Here is an 18,346-nt window from a genome sequence, read left to right on the forward strand (position 1 = left end):
CAGCTGGGTATGACTCGAGTATAAGCCGAGAGGGGGACTTTCAGCCCCAAAAAGTGGGCTGAAAATCTCGGTTTATACTCGAGTATATACTGTAATAGAACGAAAAAAATGTATATACATTGGCAGATTAAGTCGACTGGCCCCCTGAGCAAGCCATTGCAAAACGCGTGGAGGGGCTTTTCCTGACATGCACATCTGCACATCTGCACTTTATGGGTAAGAACTATCCTTTACTTCTAGTTATATACCAACTTATGTTTCTTTATTACTATTGTATGAGATAAGCAGTGCCGCTACTATGCACGTCTGGTAAACCTAGCATAAGGGTAGTTACCTGCTTTCACCCTCACTTTGGTGCACTGCTTGTGCAAAATGTGGCAGCAGTGCTTATCCTACCATTTGCTACACTGCATCTTCCTATGTATTTACATTTTTATATTCTGGTTCTCCGGGCGCTGACAGCTTCTTCCTGTGTTGAGCAGTAACATGGTACCGCTCATTACAGTAATGGATATAGACGAGACTTCACTCCCATAAGGGTGGAGCCGCATATTTATTACTGTAATGAGCTGTACAGGTGACCGCTCAATGCTGGAAAAAGCTATCAGCGCCCAGAGAACCAGGGAAGTGCAGGGACCGCGCCAGGAGCAGGTGCGTATAATGGGGGAATTGCGCGATATTCACCTCTCCTCGTTCCACCGCCAGGCTCCATCTTCCGCATCCTCTGTCTGACGTTCAGGTCAGAGGGCGCGATGACGTGTTAGTGTGCGTGCCGTCTTCTGCCTGAATAGTCACTGCGGAGGACGCTGAGGAGCAGCAGGCAGCGACAAGAGGTGAGTATGTCTTTTTTTTATTATTGCATTAGCAGATATACTGTACAGTTAATATCAGCATAAACTGCATTTTATGGGGCCATAATCTACTTTTATGCAGCATTATATGGGGCAAATTTCCTATGGAGCACCTTATGGGGCAATCAACTTTTATGCAGCATCATATGGGGCCAATATCTTTATGGAACATCTTATGGGGCAATTATTAACCTTTGTGCAGCATTTATATGGGGCATATTTTAATATGGAGCATCTTATTGGGCCCATCATAAACTATATGGAGCATTATATGGGGCTTCTGATTCAATAAGGATATTCAAAAACACAACCTACTGATGTCTCAATTTTATTGTTACCCATTTTTATTTTTGAAATTTACCAGTAGCTGCTGCATTTTCCACCCTAGGCTTATACTCGAGTCATTAAGTTTTCCCAGTTTTGTGTGTCAAAATTAGGGGTCTCGGCTTATACTCTGGTCGGCTTATACTTTAGTATATACAGCATATAGTTTCTTTCTTTTAGGTTTACATATATGGCAGAAACAAATCCCTGATGTGCCCATTCCCGTGAACGATTAAGCAGATGTCCTCATACCTGACGCAATATCCATATCCACAAATGACTGCCCTTGGCCATTTCCAGATGTCTTTTGTCTTTTTGGATCAGAGCTTGATTGAGAGGATGTTCTTTTCTGGGCTGCATTATATTGTGTCTGTGAAAAAAGGATATTTTAATATGGCTATTGTAGTCACAATTGTAGTCTGAAGTGCACAAATAATCACATCTTGATGTACGAAATCCCGAGTTTCAGTCTAAAAGAAAATAAATATTAGCTTATATCTATAGATCCATGTACAGGTTTGAGCCCCAACCAGCCTTTTACGCTGCACCTGAAATTAAGGTGCTGCTTCTTTTAACTAGGTCCTAAGTAATCAGAGCCACCATGGCAGTGCTCAAAAGGAAATCCAATTGAAAAGACTAATCTTTTTGGCAAAAGTCACAATTTAGCAGTACATAAATGCACTAATAGTTTACATAACTACCCTATGCATGACAGAACTACACATTTTCCAGTCTGAATATTGAAAACTTTACAAAATTTTTGCCAAATTTGTGTCTCTTTCACAAATAAACACAAGTAGTATCGATGAAATTGTACCAATATCATCAAGTACAATATGTCACAGAATAAGTGGGATCCATTGAAGATTCCAGAGTTATAATCACATAAAGTGATAGTGATCAGAATTGTAAAATTTGGCTTGGCCATTAGGTCAAAATTGGCTCGGTCACTAACGGTTAAACATTTAAGTAGCCACATGCATTCCAATAGATACTTACATCAGGGAAATTAGAACACAAGTAATTTGCCAAGACTTCTTTTTGCTGATCTGGCTGCATTGGGATTGACCCGAAATTTCTCCAGTCCTAGGGGCGTTCAGAGAGGAAGAATAAGAAAAAAAAGATTTAGAGTTCAATTAATATGAAAACCGCACCTTAAATCAAGTGTGTCTGCAATCAGTTACTACATAAAAGAAAAAAAAGCAGACAAAAAAAAACATTTCCTCATAAAGATTGTATGCATACTAATGGATTTTTATTTTTTGGTATGTAATTTGGAGTGCTTTGCTAATAAGCATAGTACAAAATATTCTTGGATGATTGCTGTGTTTCTCCTTTGGCCGACACTTTCAAACAAAGGGGGCACAGTCTTTTGGAAAATCACAAATCAGTAGTAGCAAATGGGTGACTAGTTTATGACACCGTCATCAGTATTACTTTTTTCCAGGCCGTTCGGCATAAACTTCTTTATTTAAATATAAACTTAATTTAAAAACTAACCAGTTTTCAGCCGTGAACAAGGAACTTCATAAAAGGTCAAAAAATATCTTGCACATTTTTTCATGTCATAAACCGGATTAAGCTCCTAGTCCACAGCAAAAAAAAACAACTTGTTTTTAAAGTTGTCTAATGCCTTTCTTTAAAGAAAGAAGAAATATACTATATCCACAGAGGTATAGCACCACTTCAGCGTTTGTGTTTTTATTGCAGTGCTGGAGTGGTGCTAATAATGTACTTCGTCTCATCTGCCATCTCCTGCACCACTCCCGGTAGTCTTCAACAGTTTGGGACCTGCATAGTCGCTCCAGTGTTTGCTGGAGCGAGTCAGAGGTCACTTTTCAATGCAAATTATGAGAGCCTCATTCTGGCTTCCATAGACTTCCATTGACAACTTGCGACCATTACTTCGGACTTCCACTCATTCAGAAGTTGCAGTCATAAGATGGCTGCGCAGGACTGCTGAAGACTGTGGGTGGCGAGTATGCTGAGTGCAGGAATTATACATTAGTCGCACCACTCCAGCGCTGAAATGAAAAATAAAAACAAAACGCTAGAATGGAGCTTTTAACAGTGGAACACACTGTGGATTTTATACTTCCCTTCCCTACTGTTTTATCCTCGTCGTCACGGTTTTGTCTTTCCGTATGTCAGTTACAGGTTTCTCATGATAAGCTAAAATTTCCCTGTGAGGTAATATGTTTCTAAGTGTATTGTTTTGTTAAAGTGAAAAGTTTCAATAAAAAACATGTTGAAATTAAACAGAGGAATGCCCATACGATATCCTCAAAAGCCTGGAACAAAGGCAACACTGATGACAGCTATAAACCACAGTTTCCCCATTTGCTACTGTTTACCTATAAAATGTTAGCCCGAAAGTGTATGGCCTTCGCCCCTCTGTATTGGTCTTTCACTATTAGTTTGTTCACTGTAATTTCGACTTGTGCTTTATATTTAACCCCTCATGTACAGCACCATAGAATCAATAGTGCTATAAAAACAATAAATCATTTACTGTCACAAACTCATGCAGCTCATTCACATACTATATAAAAACAACCATTGATTGACATGCTGAGCAGTTTATCTGAACTTTAAAAATCTACATGAGGAAATATATGCTGGGATGTAAAGGCAAGCACTAGTAGTTTACAGTATGTATGACTGAAAGATTGGCATTGTAGAGGAGAGAAAGCTAACAATATGCAGATGGAACCAACGCAAGGACAGCCAAATCACTCGGATCTCCAGGACATTGATGGGAAGACTAGATTCTTGCAGGAACCAACTCCCCTGGACCGTGTGATGACGAAAAACAGCTCCCCAGCCGAGGAGACTGGCATCGGACATGACCACCAGCCAATGGACCGGGAGAAAGGATTTCCCTTGAAGGAGGGAAGACCAAAGAATCCACCACTGGAGTGCCTGCTTGACCCGAGGGGATCAGTCGACATGAACGATCGAGGGAAAAAGGACTCTTGTCCCATGCATCCAGGAGTGCGTGTTGCAGGGGCCGAAAATGCAATTGGGTGAATGGGATTACTTCCATTGCGGCTACCATCTTCCTGAGAATCATCATGCCGAAACGGATGACATAGCGCCTGGACTCCCTGTTCAAGGGCTAGGACCTTGTCCCAAGAGACAATCACCAACCCTCGGGAAGTGCCCAGGATCATGCCCAGGAAGGAAATCTGCTGAGCTTGAACAGGAGAGGACTTGTTCAGGTTGATTAACCAGCCAAGCCAAGAAAGAGTATCCAAAGAAATGCAGACGCACTCCTTGCAGGCCTGGAAAGATGGCAAAAAGGTTTTAAAAATATAAAAAAGTATGGTCTGAATAGCAGACCCCAGTGTGCCTCCTACGGACATGAAGCATGAACTGGTTCTATCCGGAGCCAGTGGGTGGTGTATCTGCAGAGGAGGAGCTAACCCTTTTTTGTATTTACTTAGTGTCAGCCTCCTAGTTGCAGCAGCATGCACCCACGGTCCTGTGTCCCCCAATGTGGCGAAGGAGAAAAAAAAATGTAAATATTTTATTTTATTGTTAGTTTTCTCTCCCCTCCAACACCAGTCATACAGCAAACTACTAGCACTTTGCTTTACATCCCAGTATATTCTTCCCCATGTGGATTTTAAGATAAACGGATTCTAGATAGAGACAGACAGAGCCTTGCGAAAGTATTCGGCTCCCTGGAACTTTTCAACCTTTTCCCACATACCATGCTTCAAACAAAAGATACCAAAAATTTAAAATAACCAATAAATTTCGTTCAACTTTCAATTGTGTTCCACTTGTTGTTGATTCTTCACCAAAAATTTACATTTGGTATCTTTATGTTTGAAGCATGATATGTGGGAAAAGGTTGAAAAACTCCAGGGAGCCAAAAACTTTCGCAAGGCACTGTGTAATGTAATATATACAGTACACACACATTTTCATTATTTATTTAGAGGGGGGGGGGAAGCTACTGACGTCTGAAACTCCAGGAAGAGCCTGTGTGTTAAATCCTGGAAAGCTGATTAATTTCGATACATCGTAAGATACTTGATTCTTCTTTGTTATTGCCTCTTCTACAATCTCACCATCACTGGAATCTACAAAGCAAAACATGTTTCAAAGTTCAATCTCACACCATCCAGAAAACAAAGTATTTGCATATCTTCGATTAATACATACCCTTTCCATCATAAAGAGAGAGGCCGGAATTCTCCAGCTCAGCATCTTTCAGCCAACCTGGAGGGTAACCTAGTTGTCGCATTCGATATATAAATGGAGGAAGATGTCTGTCAGAAATTCCAAGTGCCTCTTGCAGCCCTTCACTATGCATGACAAAATAGTTTTGGGGGCAAAAATTTAAAAAATAAGATTTTTAACAAAAATAAATAACAATATTAATAACAATAATAAATAATAATAATAATAATAATAAATGGATTTTTGTCTACTCAACATAAAATCCTTTTCCCCGAGCCACTCATTGGGGACACAGGACCGTGGGTGTATGCTGCTGCCACTAGGAGGCTGACAATATGTAAATACAAAAAAGGTTAGCTCTTCCTCTGCAGTATAGACCGCCCACTGGCTCCGGATAATACTAGTTCAGTAACAAAGGAGTAGGAGATTTACAAAAATTAACCGTAGGTACAACATGTCAGACTAAAAACACTCATCATAGGCAACAGGCCAAAAAAGGGTGGGTGCTGTGTCCCCCAATGAGTGGCTCGGAGAAAAGGATTTTACGGCGAGTACACAAAAATCCCTTTATCTCCATCGCCACATTGGGAGACACAGGGTCGTGGGACGTCCCAAAACAGTCACTGGCTGGGAAACAGCAACATAACAGTGTAAACTTATGGCACCTGCTGTCTACAGGTGCGCTACCGCTGCCTGCAGAATACGCCTACCCAGGCTTGCATCTGCAGGTGCCTCAATATGGACATTGTAATGCTTTGAGAAAGTGTGCAGGCTAGACCAGGTCGCAGCTTTGCAAACTTGCTCTGCAGACGCTTGATTCTGAACGGCCCAGGAAGCACCCACCGACCGAGTGGAGTGTGCCCTTAGACCCGCTGGGATAGGCTTGCCTCTGACGCGATAAGCCTCTTGAATAGTCAACCGAATCCATCTGGCGATTGTCGACTTAAAAGCAGCCAGTCCCTTCCGGTGTCCTGCCGGGAGCACGAACAGAGATTCCGTCTGTCGAAAAGGTGCAGTCCTAGACATGTACTTCCTGGGAGTGAAGGGCCTTCTCCACGCGGTGCATCGGAGCAGGACAAAACGACGGAAGTACGATATCCTCGTTAAGGTGGTAGGAAGACACCACCTTGGGAAGGAAGGTGGGGGACGGTCTGAGAACCACCTTGTCTCAGTGGAATGTAAGCAACGGTGTTCGGCAGGAAAGAGCGGCCAACTCAGTCACTCGTCTGATCGAAGTAATAGCGACAGGAAAAGCCACCTTCCAAGAAGGAAGAGATAGAGATGTCCTGCAACGGTTCAAAGGGAGATTCCTGCAGGACACCTAGGACCAGATTGAGGTCCCAAGCCTCTAAAGGTGCTCTATAGGGAGGCGTCACGTGTGAGACTCCCTGAAAAGATGTTCTGACCTGGGGTTTGGAAGCAATTTTCTGTTGAAAAAGGACTGACAAGGCCGAGACCTGCCCTTTAAGGGAATTCGGCAAAAGCCCCAAGTCCAGACCGGATTGGAGAAAATCCAGGATGGTAGGGATGTTGAAAACCAACAGAGGGCGACCTCTGCTTCTGCACCATTCAAAGAAAGTCCTCCAGGTCCGATGATAGATGCGCGATGACACCGGCTTTCGGGCATTGATCAAAGTGGAAACTACTTCGCGGGAGAAACCTGCTTGAGTCAGAACGCAGGATTTAACGGCCAAGCCGTCAAACAGGGCCCCTGAGTTCTTGTGGTAGATTGGGCCCTGGGAAAGTAGGTCCGGATGATCTGGTAGACACCAAGGAATGTCTGCGATGAGTTGGACCAGCTCTGCATACCATGCCCGGTGAGGCCAATCCGGAGCAATGAGAATCACCGGCACACCCTCTGCCCTGATCTTCCTGATGACTCGGGGAAGCAGGGGCGGAAACCGATAAGGAAGGCGAAACTGACTCCAAGGAAGGACCAGTGCATGCACCCTGATTGCTCTCGGGTCCCGAGACCTGGATACAAACTGAGGTACCTTGGCATTGAACCAGGAAGCCATCAAGTCTACATCCGGAGTACCCAAAATGAAGGCAGATTTGTTGGAATATGTCCTGATGGAGAGACCACTCTCCTGAGGCGAGACCTTGCTGGCTGAGGAAGTCCGCGGCCCAATTTTCCACCCCTGGAATGTAAACGGCCGATATGACCGAATGGTTGTTTTCGGCCCAGTGAAGGATGTGCTCTACCTCGCGAATTGCAGCTCTGCTGTGGGTGCCCCCTAATTTATATAGGTCACAGCCGTGGCATTGTCCGACTGGACACGGATGGGGTGGCCTGCTAGGAGACGATGGAACCACTTTAGGGACAGCCAAATCGCACGTATCTCCAGGATATTGAATGGAAGGAGAGACTCGTAACGAGTCCAGGTTCCCTGTGTAGTGTGATGGCGAAAGACCGCTTCCCAGCAGAGGAGGCTGGCATCGGTAGTGACTTGGAGAAGAGAGGTTCGGAGCATCCACCATTGGAGTGCTTGCTTGACCCGAGGAGAAACAGGACACAGTCGGTTGAGGGAAAATGGACTCCCGTGCCATGCGTCCACAGAGCGTGCTGGAGGGGACGGAAATGTAGTTGCGCAAATGGAATTGCCATTTGCGGCCACCATCTTCCCGAGGATCCTCATGCCGAAACGGATGGAACAGGGAGATGGCTGGAGAAGCTTCCAGACCCTCTGTTGAAGAGCCAGGACCTTGTCCCGAGGAAGGAGCACCAACCCTCGGGAGGTGTCCAAGGTCATGCCCAGGAACAAGATTCATTGAGCTGGAACAGGGGAGGACTTTTTTAAGTTGATCAACCAGCTCAGCCGAGAAAGTATCTAAGGAAATGCGGATGCACTCCTCGCAGGCTTGGAAAGATGTGCCTTTGACCAGTAAGTTGTCTAGGTAGGGAAGCACGACTAGACCCCGAGAATGACCTTTGTGAAAACTCTGGGGGTGGTGGCGAGGCCGAAAGGCAAAGCCGTGAACTGAAAATGTTCCCCTCTGACGGCGAAGCAAAGAAACTTTTGGTGAGGTGGGAAGATTGGGACGTGGAGGTACGCATCCCGGATGTCGATGGAGGCTAAGAATGCGCCTTGTACCACCGAGGCGATGACAGAACGGAGGGACTCCATCCTGAAATGTCGGGCTTTGACAAATCTGTTCAAGAGCTTTAGGTCCAGGATGGGCCTGACGTCCCATCCTTCTTGGGGACCATGAACAGATTTGAATAAAAACCGCGGAACATTTCGTCCTCTGGGACAGGGACAATGACCCCGTCTCAGCGGAGTGACTCGATGGCCTGGGAAAAAGCCCGAGCACGTGATCTCGCTTCAAGAGGGCAGGAGGCGAAAAACCGGGTTGGAGGGTGTGGTGGGTGGGGGGTTTTGGTGTTCAGAGGAAAAATCAATTTTGTAGCCGGAGACACCAGATCCCTGACCCACTCGTCGTGAGCGACTGCGAGCCATGTATGACGAACAAGAGAAGGCGTCCGCCTACTTTGCTGGTGTCGTCCGGACGAGATTGCGAGTCATTTAGAGGAAGATGGTTGGGGTCTGGATCCCCTGGCCCTAGACTGTGTGGAGCGGCCCCTCCAGGAATGGTGAGGCCTGTGGGCTTTTGTCTCTGCCGGCACTGCGCCCTGAAGGCCATGGAGTGCCATGTGTAATTCCCACGAAAGGACCGAAAACGAGCCTGCGGCTGTCGACGGAATGGTTGTCTGAATCTCTGCTGGGGAAGGGAAGTACTTTTCCCTCCTGTAGCGTCTGAAATCAGCTTGTCCAGCTTTTTCACCAAATAAGCGTCCACTGAGATATGGAAGGGATGTGAGGGACTTTTTAGATGCGGAGTCCGCTCGCCAGTTTCTCAAGCATAGTGCTCTCCTAATCTCCACAGCATTTGAAGCCGTAAGTGCAGAGCAATTGGCCACGTCCAAGGAAGCATTTACTAAGTAATCGCCAGCCAAGGAAATTTAATTTGCTAGGTCCGCTATGTCAGAAGGAAGATCACTGTTCTGTAAGGCCTTATGCAGAGAGTCTGCCCAAAATGTCACGGCTTTGGCTACCCAGGTAGCAGCGAAGGAGGGAAAGAGTGCTGAGCCAGAAGCCTCAAACACTGAACGGGCAAGACTGTCAACTAGGCGATCTGTGGGATCTTTGATAGAAGATCCATCCGGCATGGATAGAAGGGTTTTAGAGGACATACATGAAACAGAAGGATCCACGAGGGGATTCTGTCCATTGTTTGCGGAGATTAGGAGAAAGGCTATTTGGACTCCAGAGATCTCTGGCCTGCAAAGCGTTTGTCCGGACGCTCACTATGTCGCTGGACTATGTCCTGGAACTCCGGGTGATTGGCAAACCGGAACATCACAAGGTGTTCCTTTCAAAGGACACCGAATTATCTGTATAGGAGGTCGCAGGCTCCTCATCAACCTGAAGTGTCTGGTTGACTGCCTCAATGAGACTATCTATAGTACTCTGATGATCTGGAGTCGCCAGGTTAAGAGGCCCATCAGACTCAGGTTCAGAGTCCTGGTCGGAACATGTGCCTGGGGAGCGGAAAGCAGAGCTAATGGACGCCGAGGCACCAGAGGGCCTGGGGGACGAGCTGCGGACGCACTTCCTAGATGGCCGCTTGTGCCTAGAATGAGAGCGGCCCCTGCAGGCTGAAGATTCCGCAGCCATAGGGGAAGTTTCTTGAATAGGTGGATTAGTGGTCCTGCTCCTGGATGGATCCTGGAGGGACTCGATAGCTTTAGTCATAGAAGCCATAGACTGTGAAAGTGACAAAGCCCACTCAGGGGAACTGGTCCCGCAGGCTCGTTTGCGGTGGGGAGCTCCTGAGCGCATTTAGGGTCAAAAACATTACAGAGCGGAGCAGTGTGCCCGCTTGGTAGTGCAGCCTGACAGGAGGTGCAAGAAGTGAAGAACACCGTATGCGTCTTTGCAGATTTTTTGGAGGGTTTAGGCAGAGACATGATGTACCTGCTAACCTCCGTGCAGGGCTGATGTCGGGCACTTATGTGCAGCTAAAATAGCAGACCACTCTGTGTGCAGGAGGAGGAGGGCCTGTGTTAGCGTGCAGAGCACATACCCAAATTTTGTGTCCTCAGCAGCGCTATGTCGACCGGGAGGAGGAGTGCAGCCGGCGTCCAGAAGCTCATTGTATCCAAGATGGCCGCCGAAATGGTGTGGAGCGCTTCTCGCAGTGTGTGATAAGCGCTAAACCGGTAGGTGGGGCCTTGCGAGTGATGTGCGCTGTGAGCGTAGCCGCGGCCTAGCTGGGGCCGAAGCCGGGGACTAAATTAGCGGTGCCCGGCTGCAAGATGCGGCCGAGCCCACGGTGCACTCGGGAGCCCCGCCACCCCTGCAAGACTCCCCACTGATGGTCCACTTCAGGCGAGGTATGAGGGGAGGTGCAGTAAACCTCAAATCGCCACCCTCTTGATAAGGAAGTGGAGAGGGACTGAGGAGCTCCATGCAGCACAGCTATTCTTCAGTGGTGGTGCAGAGGGAGGGCAGCCAGACACTGCATGTGAAAGGTGGCCTCTTTGTATCCTAAGGGTTCGCTCCCCTAGGATTTCACAGGGCTAGGTCTCGGCTGTAAATCCCACGTCGCAGGAGAGGGTATGGGGAGGTGAAACTCGCCGTGCTCGCCTGTTGATGTTTTGGGGGAGATCGGCCCCCTTAAAAGGGTCCGCCGCCCCACCATCCTCTTGCGCAAAAAAGGTAAAAAAAAAAAAAAGGAAAGTCTGAAAAAACAGACGCAGTGTGCCTCCTACGGACACTAAGCAAGAACTGGTATTATCCGGAGCCAGAGGGTGGTGTATACTGCAGAGGAGCAGCTAACCTTTTTTGTATTTACTTAGTGTCAGCCTCCTAGTGGCAGCAGCATACACCCACAGTCGTGTGCCCCCCAATGTGGCGATGGAGAAATAAATCTATATAATCTATGTCAAAGTATAAAACCATTTTCTCACAAAGTTAATTTGAATGCAGAGATTAACCCAGGGGTCCCCAACTCCAGGCCTCGAGGGCCGCCAACAGTGCAGGTTTTCAGGATTTCTTTAGTATTGCATCGGTGGTAATGTGATCATCTGCACAGGTGATGATTCCAACCCCTGTGCAATACTAAGGAAATCCTGAAAACCTGCACTGTTGGCGGCCCTCGAGGCCTGGAGTTGGGGACCATTTGATTAACCTGTTCATGACCGAGACATTTTTCTGCCAACATTGCCGTATAAGGGCTTGGTTTTTTGTTTTTGAAGGATGGGAAGATTGTGTAAGAAACCACTTTACAATATGAAATACAAAAAAAAAGCTCAACTTTTTTTTTTTAAATACAGGAAATTCGTGTAGCCATTTTGTAGTCCTGTGACTATTCTCTTTTGTCGATGGAGCAGAGTGGAAGCTTGTGTGACAAACTGACATTTTTGTTGAAACTGTCATGAAGTAATTAACAATAAAGCAACAATTGTGTTAAAGGAACAGCGATGAATGCCATAAAGTTAGATTCTGCTGTCAGATTGACAGCGACACCTAAACAGTCGAACAGCAGCAATCAGAGCTAGCTGCAATCGCTGCTTTTAGAGGCAGATGCTTGGTGTATAGCTCACCCAGCTCCATATATACTTACCCAAAACTTGTAGTATAAATTACGTTAGGTTGAAATCATGCCTTGTCTGCAGCAAATCACCTTGTTTAAAGGATGTGCTGCTGACATTGGCATATGAGCACACAAGCACACTAATTATGGTTGAGTAATTGAGTGCTCCATGTAAGGCCGAATTCAGACGTCTGTATATGGAATGCAATGTATACACTGACCTGGTCTTATGACTTCAACTAACAACCTCAAAGGCAAATAGAAGGCGTCTGAGTTCAGGTCGGAAGACCAGCATTTCTGAGTACTGTGGTCAGTCAGCAGACCTTTTCCAAAATCAAACAGTGGCATCGACCAGTTCACTTTGAGCAAAAGATTTGACTATGTAACCTTAAGGAATTGCATCAAGCTTTCTTTAAACTCGTCATTTCAGTCGCTCAAAAGTAATTGAACAAATTAACTTTACTAAAAATTGAATGTTCATTTTAAACACTTGTAGAGAATCATTTGCAGGCAATGACTAGTAATATTCAATGGCTTCCAGACTTCCTCCTTTGCGATGCTTTGCCAAGGCTTTACTACAGCCGACTACAGTTGTTGTTTGTGGGATTTTCTGCCTTAAATTTCACATTAAGCATGCGAAATGCATGCTCAATGGGCCTGAGATCTGGTCCTTAACTGGGCCATTGCAGAAGATTACATTCAGCCTTAAAAAAAAATAATCCTGGGCTGCTTTCGCAGTTTGTTTTGAGTTATTGTTTATCTGTTCTGTGAAGAACTGACCAAACTTGCTGCATTTAGGTGAAATCGCCCTGTACATTTCAGAATTCATCTGTCACATCAAACACTAGTAACCAGTGCCACTGGAAGCCAAGCATGCCATTGCCATCACACTGCCTCCACCATGCTTTACAGATGATGTGCTGTACTTTGGAACATGAGCCTACCAAGCCTTCTTCATACTTTATTCTTCCCATCATTCTGGAAAAGGTTGATCTTAGTTTCATCTGTCTAAAGAATGTTTTTCCGAACTAGGCTGGCTTCTTTCGATTTTTTTTTTGTCAAATTCTAATATGGATTTTCTATCAAGTCATGGTTTGCACCTTGTTACAAACCCTTTGTATTGGCTCTCATGAAGTCTTCTCTATGGTAAACTTACTGAAAAACCCACTTTCTGGACAGTTTTCTTCACTTGGGTGGATGTAGTGAAGTGGTTTTTTTTCACCTCAGAGTTTCAGCCAAGTGTCATCTTAGTGTGATCCGATTCTATCGCGTAAGAGAATCGCAGCACAGTTGTGGAGAAGATGAGAATTTAAAAAGGATATCCGTGCTTTAAAAAAAAAAATAAAAAATGTAACCAAGCAATAACCGGTAGTTGCAGTCACAGATTTCTACTAACTTTACGTTAGAGCAGCAGTTTCTTTTCCGGATGACAATCATAACTACTGGTGTCATGCTGATTGACAGCCGTCTCCCCTCTGCCTAATTGGCAGAAGCTAGCTGTCAATCCGTATGAAACCAGTACTCCTGCCCTTTTAAACAGGAAGAAACTGCTGCTGCTTTGACAGGGAGGAGCTGAATCTCCGGCAGGAGAAGTCAATGATCGGCTCGGTACAACAGGCAGATAGTTGCTACTGTTACCAACTCCCTACAAGTTAGTGCTTAGGCACATTTTTTTTCCTTAAAGCGCCGATACAACCTTTAATTTCTCCTTCTTCATTGTCTGTCGCCGTGTAAATCGGACTACATCAGAGTGCAGTCCGATGTTTTAAATGCACCCATAGACGTGAATGGGTGCACGTGATCCAAATTCTGAAGCCAAGTCGAAGAATGCTGCGATTTTTTTGTCATGCAGAATCAGCATCAGAAAATAAGTAGCAGATCTGCACTGCACCATAGTAAAACATTTGTCAGAGTGCTATCCGATAAATCGGATAGCACTTGGCTGTGTTATACGATCATATGAGCAAGCCCTATAACTGAGAGTCTGCACTTTAAACCCATATTAAAAAGGTTTTATCCACTACTCAATCTGAGTGTATTCCCCTGTCAAAAAAATAAATAAATAAAAATAAGTGCCCAGTCAGCACCGGCTTCTCTCGCACCACCTTCAACGATTGGGTAATTGACAGGAAGCGAGCAGCAGCCGCAGTTCTAACTTAACGGTTAAACAATTACCAGGAAGTTAGAACTGCCGCTGATGCTTACTTCCTGTCAATTACTCAGTCGTCCAAAAGGTGGGGAGACCGTACTCGATGATTGAGCGCAGGGCTCACGTGACGGAAACACTTCACGTGAGTCCCTGGAAAACCTCACGTGAGTCAATGGAACACAAGTGCAGAAATTGCTGGAACAGAGCAGGCTCAGGGGGTGAGTAATGAGGGAGTGTTTTCCACAGTGAAAATAAAACCAAATTCAGAAGGGGTTGAAATAGTTGTAGACAACCCCTTTATTTATACAAAACGCTCTTGAATGCTTTGGTAAAAAGGGAAAAATGCCAAAACTTAGGTCCAGAAACCTTTGTACAGTGACAACTGTAATTGGACCCTCATACTCAAATTATTTTAACTGGTTGAAAAAGTTTAGTAAAGAGAAATTTTCTGAACTGCAAATTTTCCATGATCTCATACCAAACAATTAAGTAATTAGAAAATGGTTAACACTTTTTAACTGTCAATACCAATAACCTACCTAATATTCCCAGGTTTAAACTTTCCAAACCTCTGTGCTACCTCCTCAACATGATAACGTTGCTGGTAATTCTGGTTGCCAGATTCCGCACATAATTCTCTAAAAGCTTTTCTTTTCATGTCAATATGCGCAGGATCTCGAGGCTAAAAATAATAATATAATAAATGAGAAACACCCATACAAAACAGAAGTGGAAAGTCGATTTATTTTTTCTTTTTTACTCATTGTAAAATCTCTAGTTCAGTAAATATGGGAACATAACACTATGTATAAGACATGACTCTAGGTACATAATATTGGCTTTGAGTGGCGAGTTATACTCTGCCTACAAGTAAAAAAAACACACCGGAATCAATATCTAAATCAGGTTAAGATAATTTCCAAGGTTACTAGAACGGACTCCTGAAAACAAAAAAGATAAAACTGGGTGAGACGCATTCCCCAATGTATTCAATGAGATTTTACTGGGAGTGCAAAAATTCAATTTTTGGTTATTAACAGTGGATAACAACAACAGCCCAAATGGGTGAGAAACAGAACAGATGACCACGTGGTTCACAAAGCGCATAGTGATCTTTAGCACATTAAACCTCAATCCTTCCTGTGGAATAAGCAGTAATCTAAAATGACACAGATTTATTTTTGACCTTGTAGGCTTCCATATTCACAGACCTCTTCCCACTTCAAAATGGTTGTTTTGGAGATCTATATGTCCTTGAGCTGTCCAGCATAAGAAGAATTGGAATGCTGCAAGGCTACAGTTTCTGAAACATATGCCTTAATGGCCAGACAATAAAAGATTGCTCCTGGTTATGAAAGGTGGAAGGGCAAAAAAAGCAGAGAACAATATCCTTGTTAAAATGGAAAGATACCACCACTTTTAAAAGAAAGAATGCACATTACATAAGACCATCCTATCCTGATTGAAAAGGAGAGAGCCTTATAGGAAACTGCAACAAGATTTGACACCTTGTGATCAATGATCACAAGAAATGCAGCATTCAGGAAAGGAATTTTGGGGAAGAATTGCAAAGAGGCTCAAATCGTCACTGTAGTAGCACATATAGGACAGGGTTGAGGTGCAAAGGTTTCATCATATGCTTGAAGCAATGGAACACCCAGTGGAAGAAAATATTAATGTGAGGAATGCTAAGAAAAAGAATGGAAAAGGCAGAAAACTGTCACTTAAGGAAGGAGAGACTTAGTCTAATCCTGACTCGTGAAACGAGAGAAGCCCATTTCAGACAGACAAATTTAAGAATGATTGTCCAGTGAAGAAAAGGTAAGTGCTACCATGAGTCCTGCACCATGCCAGCAGTAAGTATCCTGAGACCTTTCATGTGTGGGGTTTCTTTTCATTCAAGAATGTGGGCTAACTCTCAATTTTGCATGAGAACACACATTAATAAACAAATGGGATCTAAATAGTGAGCACTATGGGAGGCCTATTATACTGTATGGACCGAAATAAGGGGGTCCATTATACTGCATGGAGCACTACGGGAGGCCCATTATACTGTGTGGAGGGCTGTGTTGGGATTAAAGGGTACCGTCACACTATACGATTTACCAACGATCACGACCAGCGATACGACCTGGCCGTGATCGTTGGTAAGTCGTAGTGTGGTCGCTGGAGAGCTGTCACACAGACAGCTCTCCAGCGACCAACGATGCCGAGGTCCCAGGGTAACCAGGGTAAACATCGGGTTACTAAGCGCAGGACCGCGCTTAGTAACTCGATGTTTACCCTGGTTACCAGCGTAAAAAAAAAACCAAACAGTACATACTTACATTCCGCTGTCTGTCCCTTGCCGTCTGCTTCCCGCACTCACTGACTGCCGGCCGTAAAGCGAAAGCACAGCGGTGACGTCACCGCTGTGCTCTGCTTTCACTTTACGGCCGGCAGTCAGTGAGTGCGGGAAGCAGACGGCAAGGGACAGACACCGGAATGTAAGTATGTACTGTTTGTTTTTTTTTTTACATTTACGCTGGTAACCAGGGTAAACATCGGGTTACTAAGCGCGGTCCTGCGCTTAGTAACCCGATGTTTACCCTGGTTACAAGCGAACGCATCGCTAGATCGGTGTCACACACGCCGATCTAGCAATGACAGCGGGAGATCCAGCGACGAAAGAATGTTCCAAACGATCTGCTACGACGTACGATTCTCAGCAGGATCCCTGATCGCTGCTGCGTGTCAGACACAGCGATATCGTAACGATATCGCTGGAACGTCACGAATCGTACCGTCGTAGCGATCAAAATGGCACTGTGTGACGGTACCCTTACAGTTGGAGAATCCTACGGTGATAGGGGTCACAATTTGTCAGAGATTGAGGGAGGATGGTGTACAGTAGGGTAATCATACAATGCATGTGGAAGGTACTGTGGAGGAATTCACTGGGATTATCATACTGTGCATGCGAGCACTTTTGTTGACATCATAGTTTATCTGCATTATTCAATGTTTATCCATTATTATATCATTTAAAATTAGGCCACTGGGCCATATGCTTTTCAGTGCTTTTACCGAACACTACATCATAATATTTTATATTAAGATTCATTAAAATGTACCTTATTTGATAAGGAAAAACTACAATTGTAGAAATTTTTTTTTTTTTTTTAATATTAAGGTTGGCCCCTGACTTTGTCCAAACTTTTAATTTTGGCCTTTGTGTATTTGAGTGTGACATCCCGAATCTAGGAGATAAAGTATCTTACTGGACCGAAGAAGGTATTGTAATTCATAGTGAAAAGAGGTGATGGCCTAGCACAGAGTGCCTACCATAAACCTAGAGGAGGTGGCCGAAAGGTACAGGTAAGTCTAGAGGAATCTGTAGCAGCAAGGTGTCTACTAATGGTGTACAGAAGCAACAGAGACCACGGGAAGTGCTGCAGCACAGTCATAGAAGCCGGGAAGAGACAGGACAGAGGCATAGTCTCTATACCATATAAAGAACAACTGCTTGCTTTGGGTCAGGAATAGAGATGAGCAAATTTTATCGGGTCAAGGCTTATTCAGCAAGCTATAGCGCTTATCAAATAAGCTGCAGAGGGAACCCGGCTTCCTGGATTGCTGAGGCTCTCCAAGCATGTGTTGCAACTATCACGCAGCTGCGGAGCATAACAGCTGGAGCGATCCAGGAAACCGGGTTCCCTCTGCAGGTTATTCGGTAAGCCCTATAGCTTGCCAAGTAAGCCCTGACACGATCAAATTTGCTCATCTCTAGTCAGGAACAGGCAGGAGGTAACGGCTGACGGATGAATGGAGAGATCATGGAGACAAATAATACACGTGGATTGCTTCCCTGTCAGATATGAATCTACAGGTTGAAAAAGACATCTTTCTGTCAATCATATGCTGAATCCATTGAGGACACTGAATAGCCATGAGGAGATGAGTTCTCAAGAGTTTATTAATACAGAGGATTTAACCTTTCAAAAGATATCTACGGTGGCGCAGTGGTTAGCACAGCAGCCTTGCAGCGCTGTAGTCCTGGGTTCTAATCCCACTCAGGACAACATCTGCAAAGAGTTTGTATGTTCTCTCCGTGTTTGCGTGGGTTTCCTCCGGGTACTCCGGTTTCCTCCCACATTCCAAAGACATACTGATAGGGAATTTAGATTGTGAGCCCCATTGGGGACAGCAATGATAATGTGTGCAAACTGTAAAGCGCTGCGGAATATGT

General features: G+C 44.9%; 1 protein-coding gene across 2 annotated transcripts in view; it reads right to left on the reverse strand.

The window, feature by feature from the left end:
- Positions 1–18,346, reverse strand: part of ZCCHC8 (zinc finger CCHC-type containing 8) — an 82,226-nt gene that overhangs the window by 3,515 nt on the left and 60,365 nt on the right. For both annotated transcript variants that reach the window (XM_069755643.1, XM_069755639.1), the window contains 5 exons: positions 14,655–14,797; positions 5,349–5,491; positions 5,145–5,266; positions 2,175–2,261; positions 1,428–1,545 (listed from right to left, as the gene is read on the reverse strand). In XM_069755643.1, the coding sequence (XP_069611744.1) occupies positions 1,428–1,545; positions 2,175–2,261; positions 5,145–5,266; positions 5,349–5,491; positions 14,655–14,797 (613 nt within the window). The remainder of the gene's footprint in view (positions 1–1,427; positions 1,546–2,174; positions 2,262–5,144; positions 5,267–5,348; positions 5,492–14,654; positions 14,798–18,346) is intronic.

Source organism: Ranitomeya imitator, chromosome 1 (genome assembly GCF_032444005.1).
Source record: "Ranitomeya imitator isolate aRanImi1 chromosome 1, aRanImi1.pri, whole genome shotgun sequence".
Taxonomy (NCBI): Eukaryota; Metazoa; Chordata; class Amphibia; order Anura; family Dendrobatidae; genus Ranitomeya; species Ranitomeya imitator.